The 21,537-nt window shown below is 36.8% G+C and overlaps 1 protein-coding gene across 3 annotated transcripts; it reads right to left on the bottom strand.

Annotated features, from left to right (window-relative positions):
• Positions 1 to 9,530: 9,530 nt before the first annotated feature.
• LOC112502851 (protein SMG7-like) lies at positions 9,531 to 21,150 on the bottom strand. 3 transcript variants are annotated; one of them, XM_025106863.1, is made up of 8 exons: positions 20,930 to 21,150; positions 19,855 to 19,966; positions 17,096 to 17,698; positions 16,846 to 16,968; positions 15,191 to 15,426; positions 13,180 to 15,110; positions 12,867 to 13,000; positions 9,531 to 10,067 (listed from the first exon to the last, which is right to left on the bottom strand). In XM_025106863.1, the coding sequence occupies exons 2-6, from the start codon at positions 19,921 to 19,923 to the stop codon at positions 13,199 to 13,201; spliced, it is 2,943 nt and encodes a 980-aa protein (XP_024962631.1). In that variant the 5' UTR covers positions 19,924 to 19,966; positions 20,930 to 21,150; the 3' UTR covers positions 9,531 to 10,067; positions 12,867 to 13,000; positions 13,180 to 13,198. The 3 variants fall into 3 exon arrangements, with proteins under 3 accessions (XP_024962631.1, XP_024962643.1, XP_024962635.1); XM_025106875.1 differs by having other exon boundaries at positions 12,861 to 13,000; XM_025106867.1 differs by having other exon boundaries at positions 12,867 to 13,051.
• Between the last annotated feature and the right edge of the window lie 387 nt (positions 21,151 to 21,537).

Raw genomic sequence — 21,537 nt, forward strand, 5'->3', positions numbered from 1 at the left:
TATATATATATATATATATATATATATATATTATCAAAATAATATATATTAGTGGCAGGTTGGCGGTTTGGGTTGGATTGAGTTGAGTTAGACTAACCCAATTTTAACCCTCCTAATTAGCGGTTTGACGGGTTAGCGGTTTAGCGGTTTGACGGGTTAGCGGTTTGATGGGTTGGGTTTAATTGGTTATTAACGGGTTGGGTCGGACGGGTTTAGCTAGTTGACGATTTTTTGTACATACCTAAAAATGAGCATTTACAAAATCTCGACTATTTTGCTTCAATAGAAAAAAAATAGCTAAAAAGTGAAGAGTTTGGTCCCAAAATAACATCTTTTGGAGAGTATAATATATTATTCTTTTTTTTTAAGAAATGCAACATTCTATATTTTAATTCTTCTAAAAATGTAACTGTTCTTTTAGGGGCTGTTTGGTAGTTGCTGAATGGTTGGGTGCAGAATAGTTAAGTGGTCAAAATGGTTAAGAAAATCAGAATGGTTAAGTACTGAATGAAATATGAATGTTTGGTAATTGTTCTCTGAATGACAACAAATTACCATTTTAACCCTCATGATGATACATTATAATCTTTAGCCAACATGACATAAATCAAAGTTCAAGGTGGATGAACATAATGTTAACATATAGGCAAAAATCCCCAATTGTTTTTAAGATATCGATCATGAGGGCAAGCAGATAACTATTGTTTATCATCTATAAATGATTCTTCTACAAACTATGCAAACAGATGGTTTCAACAAATGGCAAATACAATTGGTGGTTTCAATCGGTCAAACAGATGCAAGCGATGGTTTAAATCGATGGAAACAGATGGTTTAAATCGATGGAAACAGATGGTTTCAAGCAGAAAATGCAAACAGATGGTTTCAAATGAGATGGTTTCAGTCAATGGTTATGAATCGAACTGAAACAAATCGTTTGAATACAAACAAATGGAAAATGAGATGAGCAGTTGGTTTCAATTGATGGTCTCAATCGGTGGTTTCAACCAGAAAATGTGATAGGGTTCAATCGATGCAAACTTATGGTTTCAATATGTGGTTTCAGTCGATGGTAATGAATCGAACAGAAACAAATCATTTGAACCGAACAGATGTAGGGAAGCGAGGATATCGATTTTGGGGAAATACCTGAAGCGAGGATATCGATTTTCATCTTAAATAGATTCCTGGAGAAGGAGATGATGGAGGCTATGGAGGCTACTGGAGACAGGGACGGTGGAGGCTACCAGCAACGGAGATGGAGACGGTGGAGGCTACCGGTGATGGAGACAGTGGAGGCGACCGTGGAAGCTGTGAAGGCGACCATGGAATGGAAGCGACGTGCGTGAAGTGAGCGGTTGGAAGAGAGGGGTGGGAAGGGTAAACCTGGAACAAGAGATATCTGAATCATTTAGTGGAGACCTAGACACTAAATCATTAAGAGGTTTTTGTAACCATTAAGAGCCTCATTTTTTTTGTCAAACAGTCCATACCTCTTACCGATTAAGAGGTGTCCTCTTAATGTCACCATTAAGAGCCAAACAAACAGCCCCTTAATAAAACTTCAATTTAAAGCTACTTATTATCTAGATAAAATCATCTAAAAAATGTGAAGAGGTCGGTCCTATATTTTTTTTTTTTCTGTTAAAAGTAAATACTGAGGTGATAAAAAAATGTGTTTTAATTGTTTATGGATAGAGGTGCAAATGATGCGAGTCGAGCTCGAGTATTGATATACTTGATTCGAACTCGATAACTATTTCTCAAGTTCGAACTTGACTCGAAAACTCGCGAGTAGTTAAAAACTAAACTCGACTAGAACTCGATTGTAACTTTTAAACTCGAGCTCGAACTCGTTTAAAGCTCGAACCAAGCTCGAACTCCTACTCGAATCAAGCTCACCCGTCGAAATTTATGAAATTTTAGGGTATTCTTTTATAAATTATAAAACTTAAAAGGTGTTTACTTAAATTTAAAAAAACTAAAATGATCCACCTCAAATTTCATCATCAAATAGACAAATTTACAAACTTCATTCACCTCCCTATCTCTTTATAACACATTTTCATTCTTTTTTTACTATCTCTTTTCTAATGTGGGATAACTTCATTTGTGATTTTTTTTTTTTTTTGTCTTTTTTTAATTGTGATTTAAAAAATTTATTGATTAGTTTTTATAGTTAAAAATGCACAATATTATTCAAATATCTAAAAAAAGTACGACATTTTTATTACATTATATTATACGTGCTCTTGAGGGGCTCACTACTTCCCTCAAAAGCGAGCAAGCAAAACACCAGCTCACAAGGGGGAGCGTACCAACCAAGACAAAAACAATCAGACAAGATGAACATCGTGAGATTAGTAGACTGCTTTCTTTTCTAGATGGTATCGATCCTCGAAGGAGCTCCCTCTCGCCCCGATTGATGAAAAAGAAATAGAATTGGAAAAGTCCAAAGAAGACTTTGACCGGAACAAGCGAGCGTAGGCCCTGCCCTTCACCCAGTAAAAAGTGCTCGTGTGTCCACAGGACAAATCCCATTTGAAATGGATGGTGTGAGTTTGTCATGGGGTGTTCGTAGAAAAGAAGGCGTCGCCACACCACCTAGACTCTTAATCATAGACAGACTTGTCGTCTTGTCTTTCTTGGCTATACCAGCCGCCGGTTGGTCCAACCAAGAAAGACATGGGAATTTTGGGCGTCAKATTTCATTCTTACGATATTATAATATAAAACTGATTATATTTTTAAAACTAAGTATAGATAAAAAAAATCTAGTATTTCACGAGCTTTACGAGTCGAGTATTGGGTAGCTCGACTCGACTCGTTAAACTATCGAGTCGAGTTCAAGTTTGACTCGAGCCTATCTGAGTCGAATGTTGATCGAGTTTTAACCGAGTCTATCTTGAGTAGCTCGCGAGCTATCTCGTATCGTTTACACCCCTATTTATGGAGCATCTTGTTAAAAAGAATACAAGAGTCGGTGCATGAATTAAACAAAATGTGATTGTGATAATCTTTTAACTATAAAATTTGTTTTTGAGAATTTACTCTTAAAGTTTTATTTTGGTATTTAATCCTAAACATGAAAGTTTAACAATTTTATTTAAAGAACGATTACTTTGTTTGTAAAGTTATGGTAAGCGATAAAGTCAAGAATTTGAGAGATGAGGGTCAACATTTAAGTATATGATGTAAAAATATAATAAAAGGTACATTAGAATGTATATAAATGAGAAACAAGTGATGTGCCACAATTGTTTTCTATATCTTTTAAAAGTAATTTATTGCATCTTCATTCCTAACATTGACCAAAGCTTCTCTTTTTATGACACATAAACATTCAACTATTCATCGACTTCACAAGTTTGAATGCAAAAAATTGTCTCGTAGTTACAACTTCAGTAACCGATACACCAAAAGAAACTTAATAGCCTCCATCATTACCATAGCAAGGTTGGATATACCTATAAAATTATAACAAAAACAAATTTAGTTATATATTTGGTTGCAGTTACCATTCTTTAGTAACGAAAATAAAAGTTAGTTATGTCAAATATACCTTTCAAATTACCAAATCTTTCATCTTCTTGCACCTCAGCAATGTTGAGGCCAAATTCATGGTGAAAAGTAGTTCCTTCTACACTACTAAAATCACCCTGATACAACTTACTCAAGCTTAGTAACTTTGCTTGATCAAAATCACAAAAAGAGTCAAGCGGATTCAATGTTGTTATACAAAAATTCAATTATGAACTTACCTCACTAAATCAGTCAACCAACTCTTGAATTTGCATAACACAAATGCATTGAAACAAGCATACTCATAATAATGTCGATATGTGATATTGACATAATCTTCTTCCATGTTCACCGTTTTGGTATCATACTCCCACAAAAAGAATAGACTTAATTCATAGAAATCATTTCTCTAAAATGACTCAAGCCCATCAGTTCTAAAGTTTTGCAATTTTTCCTTGGTTGTAAAATGAAATAGAATTCAAATCTCTTGATCTTTTCTTTGAAGTTTTTGTGACACCCAAAATGGTGAAAACAAACACAAAAATCAATGATGTGAAATAGATTTGATGCCTACACGCTTGACATCAACCGGTACTATTATTGCAACTATCTTCAACATATTGAAACACCTCAACAACATAAGAAAAACAAAATCAACCAAACGCAATAGTTAGTAATGAGAATCCCAACGTGTATGTACAACTCCTACAAGAAAAGTTCATGATTTTAACCCACTTTTGATTTCAATTTCACACTAAGGGGTCTTGTAAGGAAGACAATAAGTTGTAGATGCCATGAGGCATCGGACTGCTAGTAAAGGTAAGTTGTGAGTGGTGTCGGCCAAAAGAGCGTTGGTCAGTCAAGACACTGGCAACAGGTTGACAATGGTTGTTCTTCCATTCCACAATGAGCAGGAATTGGAACGCCTAAAATTCAAAGCAGAGGGGTACGTAGACATTCCACGACTTAAGTCGTGGTGTTAATCCCACAAGTCCCTAGGATGGACATGTAACCCTTTGTGCGGTTTTGGTCATGGTGGAGGTCGTGTAACCTATTAGAAGCAAATTTACGTCGTTTTTGTTCGACGGGTTTTACATTGGATCAATGTTCAACTTATGAGATATAATGTTGGGGTTGAGTTCAACCATGTGTCCATGTGAAACAGTCAGCGCTTTCCCTTAGGGATTCATCCTTTGATGTTGGGATCTAAGGATGCCCGGAAGAATATTGTCTGATTAGGCCTACTCGGATCAAGGGCGACTTCTTGAAGTTGTCAATCATTAACTTCATCCAAGTGATCTTGGTTCTGTAATTGCTAAATACCGCCTTTTCATGTTTTCATTGATGTCTTATAGCCTTCTCGAATGGTCTTTCGTTCGCTCTTGAGCTCCTAGACCCCCAATAAAGTTGGAAAATTTATGTTCTGATAATAATAGGTGGAAAAGACTGCCTGTAAATCTTGGATCCAGGGTCGTCAAAGGATCACGTTGTATGCAAAGGAGTAATCTGTGCCATTGAATTTGGTTGGTTTATGGACGCCTTTGGCATATACAGGGAGAATAATCTCTCTAACGTGTTGACAATGTCGCCGTTGAAACCAATGAGTATGGTCGAGCGTTGTACGAATTCTTTATCTTCGATTCCCACAGCTTTGAGTTTGTCGAGCTTCCTCCATTGACCAGAATCCTTTTGGTCGAACAATTTCCAATAGTCAATTGAATAATTAGACTGTCATTGTGTTTTCGCTAAGGATCGTAGATATCATCGTTGTCGAAAGAAATGGTCATTGAATCTAGGTCCATTTCCGTTTTGCATATGTCTGTCCTGCAAAAGTTTGACTTGTCTGACGTTTGGCCAACATGTCTTTTGGTTGTAGAATATGTTAGTCCACAAATTTTAAACCTACCAGTTATGTAATTTATTACCTTGTTGGTATTGATGGGGGATGGAGGTCGAGCGTTTATAACATCTTCGGATAGTAGCTCATGTGGATGTCCTTTAGGGATTAGCCAAGCTATGTCTCTTTGAAAGGCCAAGCAATCGTCGTTCGTGTGTCCGTGATCATCATGAAGCCACACCATTTGGATTTGTCTTGGGCTTATCATTTCTCTTAAGAGCTTCGATCAGATCTTTATGGGTTCCTTTAAAACTGTATTCAGAGATCTTGGGATGTTGTTTTCCCTTGGAATGCGATGGGGACGTCCTTCTTCTTATCGAATCGTAGGCTCAAGATTTGGCACCACTAATCCGACTTCTGAACATTCCTTTATTTAAACTCCGGTTTCCGGACGTTGAGAGGTCGCTTATCTTGGAAATGCTTCTGCCGAAAGAAAACATCGTCCTACAACAACATATGAGCCAATACCCTTGCCCTGATATCTTCCAAAGTTTCTGCAAGATACTTGGTCAAGTCCAAGGACAAATCTAAGATATCATCCAACCCGCACTTATATGCTTTGATTGTTGTCCGGACGTCACAGTTCTTGACGTTGATCATCTTCGAGTTGAATCGATTGACATATTCGTTAGATTTATGTGTGAATTGTGATGTAGTATAAGTCGCTTGTTTGTTTTTCCATTTTGCGAATTGTTGGAAGAATTGATTAACCAGATCCATAAAAGAGTTAATAGTCTTCAACTTGAGATTAATCAACCATTGAAGGGTTGCACCGGTGAGAGTTGCTCTGAAACTCTTACACATGCACACTTCTTGATAAATCTGAGGATTGGAGGTCGTCCATATCAGTTGCTTATACTGGCGACGTGCTCATTTGGATTCATAACACCAGAATACTTAGGGTCATGTCGACTAGAGAAATATGGTAGGAAAATAGAGAAGCTTGGAAACCAGACGGAGGTTCGATGTCGACGGGTACCGCTGCTCCAGGTAATTTAGATAACAAGGACAGGACATTCTTATTATGTTCTTCGAGCAATCGGGTCATTGAAAGTTTGGTTTAGATTCCGTAGGAATATGGGCACAAAGGGTGGAGTTATTCCCAAGTTTTGGGTGGTGATGCTTGTGGTGGCATGTGGACCATGGAAATGAGATGATTAAGCTTCATCATTGATACCGTTAACGGGTGTGGTCGAAGGATTTATGGTGGGAATAGGATGTGTTGGAACTGGTGGAGGTGGCACGGGTGCCGATGATCCTAAGTAGAAAGTCATCAAAGATGAAAGCAAATTCCTTCTTTCAGGTTTCGCATAGCTTCCTAAGCACCCGACCTTCTTTTTGGGTTCCTAAAGGCATAGTAGCTTCAGTATCGAGTAAGGTATGGGATAGAGTTCGAGTTGAGCCCTCGGCACGAATAACTCGTACAACGAATTAGCAATCCGCCACTTTCGTCCACTCAGCCATATTTGAACAAGTAAAAGTTCTATCTTGGTTTGAGTAGGGATAACATTTCTCAACGGAAGTATTGGTGGCGAAGCAAGTAATCTGGTGACTGATGTTGTTGTCGCGTATACTGTTATTGGAAAGGAAACTATTCGATTTCATACATCTCAACTTTGAATATTAAACATACTTTGAAGAAACGATTACAATATCAGAAACATTAAAAATCAGTTTACAAACAAATATATGACTCTTAATCAATATTATATCTAAAGATTTAAAGAAGAAATACTAACTCAAATATTAATCTCAAAAGAATACATCTGACGTGAACTAGTGAGAGAATGAGAGAGAGAGAGAGAGAGAGAGAGAGAGAGCACTTCTTGATGTAAGGAGAATCTTGAGAAAAATGAATGGTGATTGTTGAATTTGCCCATTAGCTCCCTTTTTATATGAATAGCAAATTGACAGAAAATACCCTTGAAGAAATAAGACTACAGCTTTGCTACCCTTGAAGTTATGCAAATAGTGAGGCGACATCCCTTTGTTTGGAAACCAGCAAATACTTTGACCCAGCAACTACTTTGACCACTTGTACAATTTCTACCCATATTTGTCAGACACCTAACAAATAAAGTGCATTCAAACAACTGAGTTAATAAGTCAAGATTGGTAAACCATATATGATCTTTTAACAGAAACCTAGTGTACGGTTGCATACGAGTGCAGAAGGGAATAGGAGGTTTGATTATGGATGAGCCAGCTATACTCAGATTCACATTTGCGGACGTTGGTCGAGAATTTTGGATTTCTCGACTAGCCCTCTGATCTTGTCTGGTCAATCGAGCTATTTCTTGCCTTGTTGATGCTAGTTTGGCTTGCATCCTAGCGAATTGATCATCTCCATAACCTTCCATCCTGAAAATTTGTTCTATAGAAGAAATCGTTAGTAGTTGGTGTTTATTTCAAAGAATGGTCTTTGACTAGCGCTCTACGGTGGGTGTCAAACTGCTTATGCCAAAAATTACATCAATTATAATTTAAGGTTTGTTTGTGGATTTTTAATGATTAAAAGTCGATCAACTTTGAAATTAACATTGGCAAGTAGTAAAAAGTAAAGATTAACGAGGAGGAATTGGTGACACCGAAAAACCCTTAAATGAGGGAAAAACCCGTAGACGATATCGGGGATCGTCATGCACTATGGACGTCAATCAGGGACGTCGTCCTTCGATGATAATTACAATTCTAGAAGCAAAATTAACACGTCGGTCGTGGAAAGTAACAAAGAATAATGATCATCTTTCGTTGAACAACTTCGTATGCGTATAAAATTTGATAATCTGTCTCGTTTCTTTGAGATCTTTTGGTCTTTTATAGGTGATTTGTGGGACTGAGCCAATGGTTGATAACAGTCGACTATGATTGCCGTTTAATGGAGAAAGCTATTGGTATCGAATAGTCTTAAATCTTGGCTTTACATTATGATCTTCTTCATTCAATGATTGCATGTGTCTTAATTCATGCAATAAAAACCATACATAACGGTCGATGTAATAAATGTGCAGTTACTTGCATAGTTAGTATGATATGTCAATGAAAACTAAGATCGTGGACAAATAATCTTCAACCAAGGGTCGTAGATTTCATGGTCGCGGGAAACCTTCGACCAAGGGTCAATGGTCTTGTTGTCATAGATAACCACGATCGTAGGTGTCATAATTGTTGGTCGTACATATCTTGGTTCTAACTGTTGAGTCGAGGGAAATATCCTCGTCGGTCGAGTGTACGATGTTTTACCAAAACAACAGTCGTTGTCAGATTGTCTAGAGACCTGGTAATGGCCGCAATCATCTCGGCGAAATCTGCTTTGGTAACAGGTTGTTGATCTGCCATGGTTAGTGAAAAGAACAGATGAATCCTGCTCTGATACCAATTGATATAGATTTATGGAATATCGACAAGCGTCTAAACCTTTTGGGGTTGAGAATTACGAAATAGTAAAACTCAAGAAACTAAAAAACTCTCAAAAGAGAAGAATTGTATTAATCGATGATCTATTTAACACTGAAGCCAATAACCCTATTTATAGCTCAAGCTAACTTAAGGATAACTCTATGTAATTAAAAAGACCTTTAAGGCAACTGTAACGAAACTAGGAAGGCAGTTAAAAGATAATGGTGAAGAAAAACTGCTGGAACAAGAGTCGGACCTGCCTATAGGTTTCGGACGAGTTTCCGCACTTAGTCGCATGAAAACTCGTGGTAGCCGCTGTTTCTACTCGGGTTTCTAGTGTTCAGCATGACTTGCCCCGCATCTTTAAATCGCATGGAAAGCCACGATAGCCACTGTTTGTCTTTTTGCGACTTCAAGCTGGCTTTTGATCGTACTTGCAAGTCTATATTAAGAGATTAAAAAGGATAAGATCCTATAATACTGGCATTACTGCAACGGGTGGGTCTTAAAACAACACACTGCCGTATCAACTTTAGAAGAACGGTTTATACCATTACGAAACAAAAAGTTTTTGTGGGCCGCAGTGTCATTTTAATAAATAATTAATAAACGAATTCACTCGCTTTCTTTTTTATTACAGATAAAAGGCTTATAAACTGTGTAAAAAAGAGAAATCTAACGAGTGATCAAATACCATTGACACATCCAGTAATTCTTTTCACAGTAGCTTAAATCAGATCAAACATTCGAGATATCAGCATGTACCCAAAACACAGAGAACTATGGATAAGAAAATACAGACTGATGTAAATTTATTCAGTAACAAACACACCATTGTTGAAGCCCCAAAATCACAAACAGAACATTGTTTCTTCAGAGCCAACACTTGTAAGATCTTTTAATTCACAAAGGAAGAAAAGAGCAAGAAACATGTATGCGTCTTGCATCAATTCTTTAACAGCCCAGGATCAACCTTTTTACCAATTTAACATGCCAGGATATGAATGCCAGCAACAAACACTAGCCACTGTTTTACGTACGGCCAAAGATGACTATAACAAACATTAAGACCCCACACCTAGTAGACTCACTGCAATCATGATCACGTTCCACCACATCATTCTCCAAAGATTAGCCACCAGCCGATGTTAATCCATTCCCAACCCAAATAACCACATATCCCCATAACCAGAAACGCACAACATTACAAGGTTCTCTTGGACTCCACTGAGAAAGCCAGTTGCAGTCTCTGTAACAGTAAAGAAATTGTAAAACAAATCTCACATTCCATAATGTTACATGTATTGACTTGTGTAAGCATGAAGCGAACATATGAAAATCAATACACCCATCTTGTAAACTGAATCATCTTTAATCTGGAACAAATATTCCTAGAGAAATCCCAGTATATGTATGCAAACAAAATGAAGATTCTGGATGAAGCGAACTACTTAAATGAACAAATATCTCAAACTATAAGTTCGAGCTCTATGGCCTTAAAACCACTCAAACTCACCTTCAGGATGTAGGATCTTCCAAATTAATGGACTAAGGGGGTGTTTGGGTTGATGGAACGGTTTTAACGGATTCAGACATCATAGAAGGATTCGGATTTGGAATCCTTGCTTTTGGGTTTGTAGTCTTTGGAATGGAATTGAATTCCTTTCCTTATAAATAATTTATATAAACAAACTATAAATAATTATAAAAATAATTAAATTACCTTTTTTATCAATTGATTATTACGAGATAAATGTTTTTAACATATTTTAAAACATTAATACATACAAATCCTACGAAATCCCATGAAATACCAACCACCACCTCCGTGGATTTCAAATCCTATGATTGTGGGATTTCATTATTTCAAATCTAGGAAATCCTTCAAACCAAACATTGGACTGGAATAAAATTCAATTCCAAATCCCTCCAAATCCAATCCAACCCTACAAACCAAACATTGTTTCCCCCGACCTTTTATCATGAAAAACCAACTGTCCAAATAAATTAGGTTCTTGATATCTAGTTTTCTATTTCCCTTTGGTTCCCTCCTCTTTATTTTCTCATCTGTAAGTGTAATAAAGTTGTAATTTTGTATTTTAGTAAAAGGAAAACCCCTGATTTATATGGTATATCATCACAGAGTAAGAAACAGATAATCTAACAAAATCAGATCATCCTTAAATCATGCCTAAATCACAGGCCAAACCATTGCCAAATATATCCAATACTCCTCAAGTTGAAGCTTAAATGTTAATCACGCACAACTTGCCATAAAGACAATCACTGGGTATTCCATAAGGGTTAGACTCGCTTTAACACCTCTCACATAGCAAACGTCTTCCACTCAGCAATCAGATCTAGGACAGGAAATAGTCCGATCATCCTAGATATACGGAAGGCATATCTGGCAAGAACTAAATGGAACAGATTCCAGCAAGTGACTGCAACATTAGAAACAGAGTCGCAAAGCCAAAAAAAGAGCAAACCAACAGTGGCCTGTTCCTGGAGATAGATGAGATCTGGTGACAGGTCATAGAAGTTGCATAAAAACAAAGGAGCCAAGCCAACACAGCAGAACAACATATCAATGGAAGAAAACAAACAGAATAGTAAGCAGGACGACAGATAAAATGGAACCCAGAGGTGATGCTAGACTACAACATTCCTCCCATCAACAGTCAATTACTGCATCAGCAGAGACAAGTACCTCTAAAAACCCAATACTAAGCTTTGATACCATGTACCAAATAGAGTTGTAATGTTGTATTCATTAAGAGAGAAAACACTTTTATATGGTATGTCATGGTAGAATAGAAGGAAACAAGATCAAATCATCATGTTGTATTCATTAAGAGAGAATACACTGATTTATATGGTATCTCATGGTAGAATAGAAGGAAACAAGATCAAATGAACCTAAAAATAATACGTAAATCACAGACCAAATCATTGTCAGCCATATCCAAACAGCAAGTGCCAGGTACTAGTTTCCTCTCGCTTGTTTCTCTTTAATACTTCCTTTGCTTGATTATTTTTAAGTTTTTCTCACCATGTCTAGGCCGAATGGTTGTGATCACCGGATATGGCATGCGTGTTCGATCAACAAGTACCCTAAAGTAGTACTTTGATATTGGTATAGGTACTGTCGTACTAATGATGTTTCTTTCACAAGTCATCTATATTTTATTAAGACAATATGCATACATCCTGGAACTACAAATTTCCATTTATCTATGCATATTAATGTGTGTTGCACACCAATTCCAGTTGTTTCAAAAATGTCAATCCTGTACTTTGAGAACTACAAACTTAAATGCTTTACCAAAGTCCTTGCATATTTGATCACAAAAATCGATTAAACATGATATATATTAGTTTTTTCACCCATAAGGTGAATCTAATTCAAGGAAGTTCAACACCAACATAAATGTTAACATTGTGTAATTGGTTGTATAAACAGTACCATCCTAACAAACACTGTAGAACCTATTGCATTTTGCAGTTGTCTTGTTAAACATATCCAAAACAAGGTCTTCACACACAATATTAAGCACTACTATCAACCGGAATGATGGCAGTAGATATATGTTAAAAGGCCAATTACATATTCAAAATAATCTTGCTATCTTATTTTTAATTTTCATGTTACTGAAAGACGCAAAATATTTTAAATCGTTAACCTCCACAAATATGAAGAATAGGTAGTTGGTTGCAGAAAAATCTACCTCTTCGCAGCTATTAATTTCAAAACCCATACAAGCATAATGAATGTAAGCATAGATCATATCACCAAACATATGAGGCTAACAATTTTATAGATAAAAATTTTTACTGGTAGACACACAGAGCAAAAAAAGACGTGAAGATGTGAATTGCAGCAAACAGAATGGGCACAAGTGGGCAAAAAATCTTACAGGTAAATGTTGTAGTCAGTAAAAATGCTAATAGCACTATGTCATAAATTATCCACCATCCTTTTCACATAAGCCTGTTAATTATTTAAGACCTAGTAGTAATATGCAAAGGTTGCAGAATTCACACTTACCATTTTGCCTGCAAGCATGCCGAGGTTGCCAGCACCACCATGCTCCAACATAAATTTAAGAAAATTGAATGAGAGGTTGGAGTGTGTACTTCATGATAAGAGGATCAAAGGCCATCAGGATAATCGCGAATTACCTTCATACAACATAATTACGTTAAGACCAGCAGAAGCCAAAAAGAACAATCCTGAAGTGAAAAGAAAGTCGATAAATTCTGTGAAGTTCAGAAACACCAGGCAGTGGTCACAGAAATCACACTCATGCATTTGAGAGCAGAAAGATATAAAAGAGCACAAAAGCAGAGTTCAGAATTACCATGCATTGCTCATGGAAATCACACAAACTGGTTGCCCTTCCATGTTGAATGCCCTTGTTGGTCCAATCTAGGAATATACTGTTGTTGAAATGATTCATGGTGAGAATCTGAACTTCCCAGATTTGGGCTTTCCTGCCAGTTTTTCTGCTTTTCCCCTTCAAACTGAACCACTGGGACTTGTTTTCCAGGAAAAGGGAAGCTAGACGTCGCTACAGAATCATTCATATACTGGGAGCTCAAATTTGAAGGCAGATTAATTGGTTGAATACCAGCCCTCATTGATGATTGCAACTGATATCCATCTAACCAGCTGTAATCATCATTTAGGGGATTTTGACCCAATGCAGGGGCATTCTCATTGACTTGCTTAGGACGAACAGAACTAAAACCAGGTGGTGGACCAAGGTGTCTCACAGGTCTGTTCGTTGAAATCTTCAAAGAGCTAGTAGGCATAGTTGATGATGTATTTCGAGCCACAATGTAAGGATCTGTTCCAGAAGGCGCAACTGTATCATACTTTATATGAGTAACTGCTTCTCTAAAGGATGCATTTGCATCATCAATCACAGAGTGCACTGCCATGCTTTGAGATGTTCCAGTATACAACGTACCACTTTCCCTGACACTAGCCTGCTGAACAGGAAGGGCAAGGGAAGCAGCATTTGCAATCTCAATATCTCTGTGTATTCCAGGTTTACCTACATGCCCATTTTCCAGCAAGCTCAAACCTTTTAATCCACCGGTAAGTGCAACTTGCCTGTTGCCAGACCACATTGGAGTTTGGAAATGAAATGGCTGCCCAATGTTTGGGGTGAAATTGGTAACTGGCAAAAGTGACTGTGAATGAGTGTACACTACATTCTGCTGGTGAAAATCAGCATGTGGAACTGAAACAGGAACTGCAAACTGAGAGCTACCAATATCTTTATTTTGCACATGCTCAAACCCTTCTTGATGGCTCCCTTTTGAAGCAAGCACTTCAGTTCGATTATCAATCACAGTTGGTCTGAAAACAATCACTTCATCCTCCTCTTCACCTTCCACATGTGATTCGATTTTTAGTGGTGTGACCATCACGGCTGCAGTGGTATCAGCAGATGTTTCTTTAATACCCCCATTTGATTTAGGGCTGCCTGGGTCGGCAGAAAGATTGCTATGTTGTTTCTGAGTCTCAACACCTATAACAAACTTCTTCAGTTTTGAATCAAATCTTACCTTCTTGTGGTCAATCGTAATCATATCTGTGATGACTTTCCCTGCAGCCAGAATCCTCTTCACACGAGCTACTTTATCTTTCTTGCTGTCACCTATGTGGGAATGTTTCCCTGAGTAATCCAACAAAAATTGTGCAGGCTGAAGGGGCAAAAATCCTCTTAGCTCAAAGTCCTCCCACAATGCAGGCTGGTATTCATTTTCCCCCTCCTCATACCTTGTCATATCAGTGAAGCAGCTCATGTCTTCATCATCGTACGTAACCAAACCAGCAGATAGTAGCTTATTGAACAAAGATATGCAGTAGCTCCAAAAGTTCATCTGAGCTGTTGTTCGTTTTTCATCAGTCTCACTACGTATAACATCAGGACGACAAGCAATCCATTCCACACAAACGAGAATGCCAGGTAACAGGAAACTTGAGGATGGATCAGCCAACTGAAGACATCTCTTCAGTAGTTGACCCATCAGCTCATAAAATGTGATTAGTGCATCCTGGAGAAGCACTGTGTTTTGTACAATATCTGCATAACTCTGACCTTCAGCCCCTCCTTTCACGTTATTTACTGTAAATATAAGTATGGAGACGACTATTACAATAAAAAGTCCATGTTCAACTGCATCTGCGCCAAAACTCGGCTCCTCCTCCAGCCCAAAAGAAAGAAGCTCCTGCAAAGCATTGCTAACTAGAGAGAGAATTTCTTCAAACATCTCCAAGCTGAAACAATGTTTCATGCAATTATTTTCCTATCAAATTAGTCAATCAATCAATCACAACTCTATCGTCTAAGAACATACCTTGTGCGCGTGAAAAGAATACCATTCAAGCGAACAAACCGAACACGAAATGCTTTAAATGTTTGACGAACTTCAGCTGCTCTTTCCACGTCAGATCTAGTAGCATCAGCAATTGGTTCCTTTGACCGGACTGCTGGCTCCGCTTTCCCTCTTCCTCTGCTTCTCGTCCGAACAGGTGATTCCTTGATAGAAGGGGATTTGGAATCAACATGCAACTGAGCATAACTTTGTCGATTCTGTCATATAAAAAACACAGGTGAGTAGCATACCAGATTACACATTATCTGCACATGAACACTATTGACAACTTCCACATCAATCACAAAGAACAAAATCGAAAGAAAAACATGACCTGAAAAATTAGATGATATTCTCCCAATTTTACCATAAACCTATTTCACATTTCAGAGCAAATGAGCCATTCCACACCTAAATGTACTCCAAACAAGCCGTTTATAGTAACTAGCTGAGCATATGCCAAGAAGAAAAACCATAAACAAAGTACAAAATGATGCAAACATTAACATTGACAAGCCACCTCCTCAATTTGACGGAGATGAATGGCATCTCTGATTCACTACTAAGGCCAACTCCTTATGGTATATGCCACTCACAAATTTACTTTAATTTAACAAAATTATATATGAAAACTTAGGGGATGTTTGGTTTGATGGAATGGTTTTGAGGGATTTGGATTTCATGGGAGGATTTGGAATTGGAGGGATTTGGATTTTGGATTTGGAAGAATTTGAAATCTTTGGACTGTTTGGTTGGTAGGATTTGGAATGGAATTGAATTTCATTTTTTATAAATAATCTACAAAAACAAATTACAAAACAAGTGTTTTTTTAACATATTTTTAAATTTTATTACAAACAAATCCTATGAAATGCCACAAAATACCAACCATCCCTGCAGGATTCCAAAATCCTATGTTTGTATAACAAATCCTGGAAATCCTTCAAACCAAACATGGGATTGGAATGGAATCCAATTCCAAATCCAATCCAATCCAATCCTGCAAACTAAACAGGACCTTAGTTCTTAAGATCTTTTATTTGTAAAGATTGAATGCTTCTTCTCCATTAAGTAACTTAGATTCAATTTAAGATCATGAAACTATTTGTTTGACCATAGAAGCCAAATACATACCAGTAACATTGGAGTAAAGTAGATACCATGTTGGTACTTTCTTGTCACGGTAGATCCCATATGCCCCAAGCCAATTAACATAAGAACATAATACTGAAATGGCTACCAATTTTAGGATCAATTATTGGAAAATAGGTACACTAACAAGCAAGACTAATACAAAAAGGCTACCATCTGTTTAGAGGGCATTTTATTAGATAAATGGTGCATTTCACGGCATACAGCAAGATCAAATCCTCCCATACTTCAAGCCAGATCATGCCGAATTGATTAATCAAGTGTGAACTTTAGTATGATCTTGTCACAGCCCACCACTATTAAAGTACCTTTGAATGACCTAGGACAATTATCCACTCTAGCAAAAGCACCGTGACAAGCAACATCGTGCAGGTCACAGAACATATAGCTGAGACACCAGCATATACCAGACCAGCAATGTGTCAAGCCTTCTCATATATTATTCAAAGCTCAGTTTCCAACAGTGACATGTCAATATACAATACCTTCTCAAAGGCTACTATCAAGTTATCCCTTGCAGTCGAGAAGGGATTTTCAGCTGCCAGACTTCGGAAGTAACGATATACTGCCATCATTTCATCTCCTGAATAGGTAGCCAATATAGCAAGCTGCAAAATATAAAATGGTGGTTACAAATAAATGTAAAATCTATTAAATTTTCTAAGATATTCAATAATGAATTTATGATTCCACTGCACTATGGCGGTGTGCCAAGGGAGTATCTCCAAAAATAACCTGATGATGTGGATTCCCACTTGATGGCCAAAGAGAAGCTGCTTGCAAGTAGTAACTTGAAGCTGCTGCATAATCACGACTTTTTGATTCACCTTCCCCATACAGTCCTTTATAACGTGCAAGGTCGCCCAGGTATATTAAACAGCGGTGGCAGGACAACAAGCCCTTTTTAATATCAATAGATCTCTTTCCATCTTTCTCCTTCACATTATGGTTCTCAGGTTCAGGATAGAACTGCCCTATAGGGAGTCCATGTTTGGCTCTAATTTTTAAAATTAAATCATGGTAAAATCCAGTAGCTTCTGAGAGAAAGGTTTTAAACTGTAGACGTATTTTTGAAGCTCGATCTGGTCGAGCATTCCCTCCCCTAGTTTGAGATGAAGTTGAATCCGTAGCAGATGCAGCGCTATAGTGAGCCCTAAATTCCTCAATTCGTCTGTAATGTAACTGCCAAAGAGCAAATTCAATATTGTGCTTCTCAGAAAAGCTATGGTCCTCAAGTACTATTGTTTCAAAATTTTCACGCATTTGCTGCCAGGCATTTGGATCTGAAGGCACTCTTGCTTGAGCTGACTTACGGCGCCTATTCTCCAACTCGATATTCTGAATGCAAAGCAACAAGTGTCATGGATACACAAATTACAGACACTTCTAAGATTTACAGCAAGTCATGTTTGTTAGATAATTCTACTTCTTTCCAGTTGTTTCTTTGAATAAAAGTTAAGGACCTCAAGCTTTTAAATTACGAACTCTTGTTTTTAAGTCGTCCCAATAACAAACCATGCAGAATAATCTCAAATTTCATATCATAGACCTTTATGTCAGATCAATACAACAGTTTCAGAAGATTACGAGACTTATTAAATCAAATAGGTTGATTTTAAAGTTCAATACAGACATTGATTCTACATGATTTGCAAGTAGTGATAACACTACTGAAAATGTAACAAATGCTACAACAGGTTAAAAATGTAGTAATGAACAGTGGACATTTTATATCAGTTCAGTGCACTGAAGTACTAGATTCTAAATGTAATCATGCTAACCTATAATAGAATGGAGAGAATAAGATCAAAATAACAATCAGGACCTTGTGTGCATTAAATAGAACTGTTGCAACATATTTCCTCTTGTTTCTCTTTCTATATTCCCAAGGTTCTAAATGGCGTGAGGCGTGGCGTGATGGCGAGATCAAGCCTCAAGGCTTACTTGTTACAGCGAGGCCATGGCAATTTCCAAGGCGTGGCTTAAGGCGGCAAATCTATATTATATATGTGTGTTGTATATATATATGTGTGTGTGTATTTATGTCAGTGTCTTGAACAATAATGATTAATTAATTAACAATTTAAATTCATATAAAAAAGATAAACAAAAGAAGAACCATGAATTGATAATTTGATATCAAATATACAGAGTTTACAAAAATGATATCAAATATACAAAGTAAGTTACTGTTTGCGTTTGCGGTCCCTGTTTGGTAATCAAACAACAACATTAAAGTAATGAAATCAAAGAACAACAAATGAAAGTACTCCAATGATATTTTTCGTATGCAAAGAAGTAATTTAGGTTTTTCTTTTTCCCCATTTTGTTGATCAAGTATTTGGCTATTTGCCGGTATAAACTATAAAGTTACATTTACATTTATTCCTATTCAAGTTTTAAAAATCGCAAATTTCCTTCCACGCCTTATAACGCCATAACGCGCCATGGCGAGCTTTATGCCTTATATCCATACCAAGGGGGTTAACGTGGCGGCAAGGCTGCGCCAAGGCGCTGTTTTTAGAACATTGTATATTCCCTAACTAGTGTGTGTATCTCCTTATCCACTATGGAGAAAAATAGAACTCCATCCTTCCAATTCAATTCAGTCCCATTCTTCACTTAACAGACCACCAAACTATTTCTGCGAATAGTATCTGACAATTACCCCTTTCAGATTCAAATGAAATACTTTTTATGCAAGTGGATCATACGGAGAGAAAAGAATAGTGTTGCTGAGATAAGGATATTGAAAAGCCTTCCAATAGTTGTACAATATCAATTTAAGAACAAATACCAACTAAGAATGATGATCAAATGTGTATCATTATTATGTTCATATGATCATTAAATGTTACTTTTGAGAAAAAAATGATATTGAAGACAGGTGAGAAAATATACAATCACACACACTTCACAGAAGATCTTCCACCGTAAAGCAGGTTTAGTAAATAAATGATTGGTCAAGATATATTTTGAGATACTTATACATGTTTGTTCATTCATGCATCATATAACTAATATAATGTTAAGTATAAATATACTTAACTAAAATAATATTCTGATACGTAAGCTAAGGATCAAAATCATTTATTACAAACACAAGATCTTCAAGATATCATGTACATAAAAGAAATCCCTTCGTTGTCACCGCAGAGATCTTTGACAAGATTTCTTAATTTGCCAAATTGATGGAGAAAGCCACCATATTTTAAGACAAGCAACTTAATTGAGGTGATCTAGCACCTAAGGGTTTGAAAAATTGTTTCATGTCAATACCTTTTTCTTTGCTTTTTCAGTTCAGCCTAGAATTGTATCAATTGGTTTCGAGCATAATCACTGTTTCTACATGACGAATTCAATCACAAATCTTCTCTAAACATGATATATCATATATGTACTATTACTCATTTGTGGAGGACAGAAAACAGTATTTGTAATAATTATATGACAAGAACCATTACAAAAGATCATTATAAATTACTGATGCTTACTTTGTCATATAGACGTTGGGCAAGGTCATGTGATGAAGAAGCAACTGCTTTATCCATCTTCACAATCATCACCTATCAGAACATGCTTGAGATGGAACAAATTGTTTTGAACCTGCCGGACAGACATGCAAGTTTACCATAACAGCCACAAACAGAAATACCACAAGCACAGAAAGAATAGCCAATCTCTTGACTCTTCTTTCTCAAAAAGTTCATTCTCTTAACTCAGAAAAGAACCAAAAAAAGGCATTCATGAGTGATAACTAGAAGATACCAACTACCAATCCATCTGACACTAGGTCAGTTGTTGTCATGCAAACCGAATCATGGAGGAAATACTAAACTACTTGCCTGTTAACATAGAAGAAAGTCAAACAAAAAACACAATTCATGATTGAATTACCAAAGCAAAAAACTAGCACCAACGTTGCCTCAAGGTAATCCAAAAAATTACACAAGATCTACATTAGAATGGCCCAACTTCCCAAAACAAACTGACATATTGACAGATTTCATTAGGAGAAATAAACCCCCGAGATTACATTTTTTTTCTTTTTGCTAACAACTTTAAGTGTCAACCCTGTTTGGTTAAACCTTCAAAATTGAAATAGATTTCAAACTTTTCAATCAAAAAGACCAACTTCACTAAACTTTACATATGGTACTTCTAATAGTATAACGAACACTTCAAATTTCAAACAAAATCCATATAAAATCTGCACCTCGAGAGTACTCAATTGACTACAATCAAAAGAGTAGCTCTTTTCCAGAAGATGATAGAACAAGAAAGGAAACTTTTTTTCCCACACACAAACCCACGTGTACTATTCCTTGATGAAAACCAATTTATCAAATGAAACAACCTTATGCTCACGGTCATAATAACCGTCGCTCCCTTGCGTAATACACATTAAAATAGTCGCAACCCATCGTTTATCACACCTCAAAACAACTGAAGTTCGTATTTGAAGTGGAAGAATTCATGTAATCCATAAATGATAATCCATGTCTTAATTAGCTAGAACAAAACCATAATTTTAGGAAAAGTTATACAAGAAAACAAGCATGAACTTACGGATAGAATCAACCAGATCTGATGGAGATTTTTCCTGTCTGAGAATCAATGCAACATGCAAATTCTTCGTCTGGAATTCACCGACAGAAAGACGGAGAAAGGGGGAATAAATCTAGGGTTTGGGTCAATAAGAATTGGATTACCCATTTTGACGAAGCTGTGTGAATCGCGATAACGAAATCAATCGGTCGTCTGGGGCTGGGCTAGGTTAGACTGCGCGTTTACCCCCACATCATAATATCCTCCTACCCCTTTCTTTATTTCTTTTTATATTTTTGGTAAATTACACAAATGGTCCCTCAACTTTCTATCATTTCTCATCTCTCAATGGAAGCGGAAGAGGAAGAATGGTCAAGGGTCTCGCAGCTCAGTTTAACAACAGAAATATTCCGATATGTTTAACTACAGTTCATTGGTAACCTGGTCTTTAGAAACAAACTCAATATCTTTCTAGTTGAGTTTAATGTTAACTAGTGTTCAATATTGCACGTTGTACGATAATACAAATTTATGTAAAATTAATGTCATTTGGTTTTAATGAATATTTTAAATAAACGGACAAAGTTAGATTATCAAAATAACATTATAATTCAAAAAAATTAACTGTT

The sequence above is a fragment of the Cynara cardunculus genome, assembly GCF_001531365.2.
Source record: "Cynara cardunculus var. scolymus isolate 2C chromosome LG 1, CcrdV1, whole genome shotgun sequence".
NCBI lineage: Eukaryota > Viridiplantae > Streptophyta > Magnoliopsida > Asterales > Asteraceae > Cynara > Cynara cardunculus.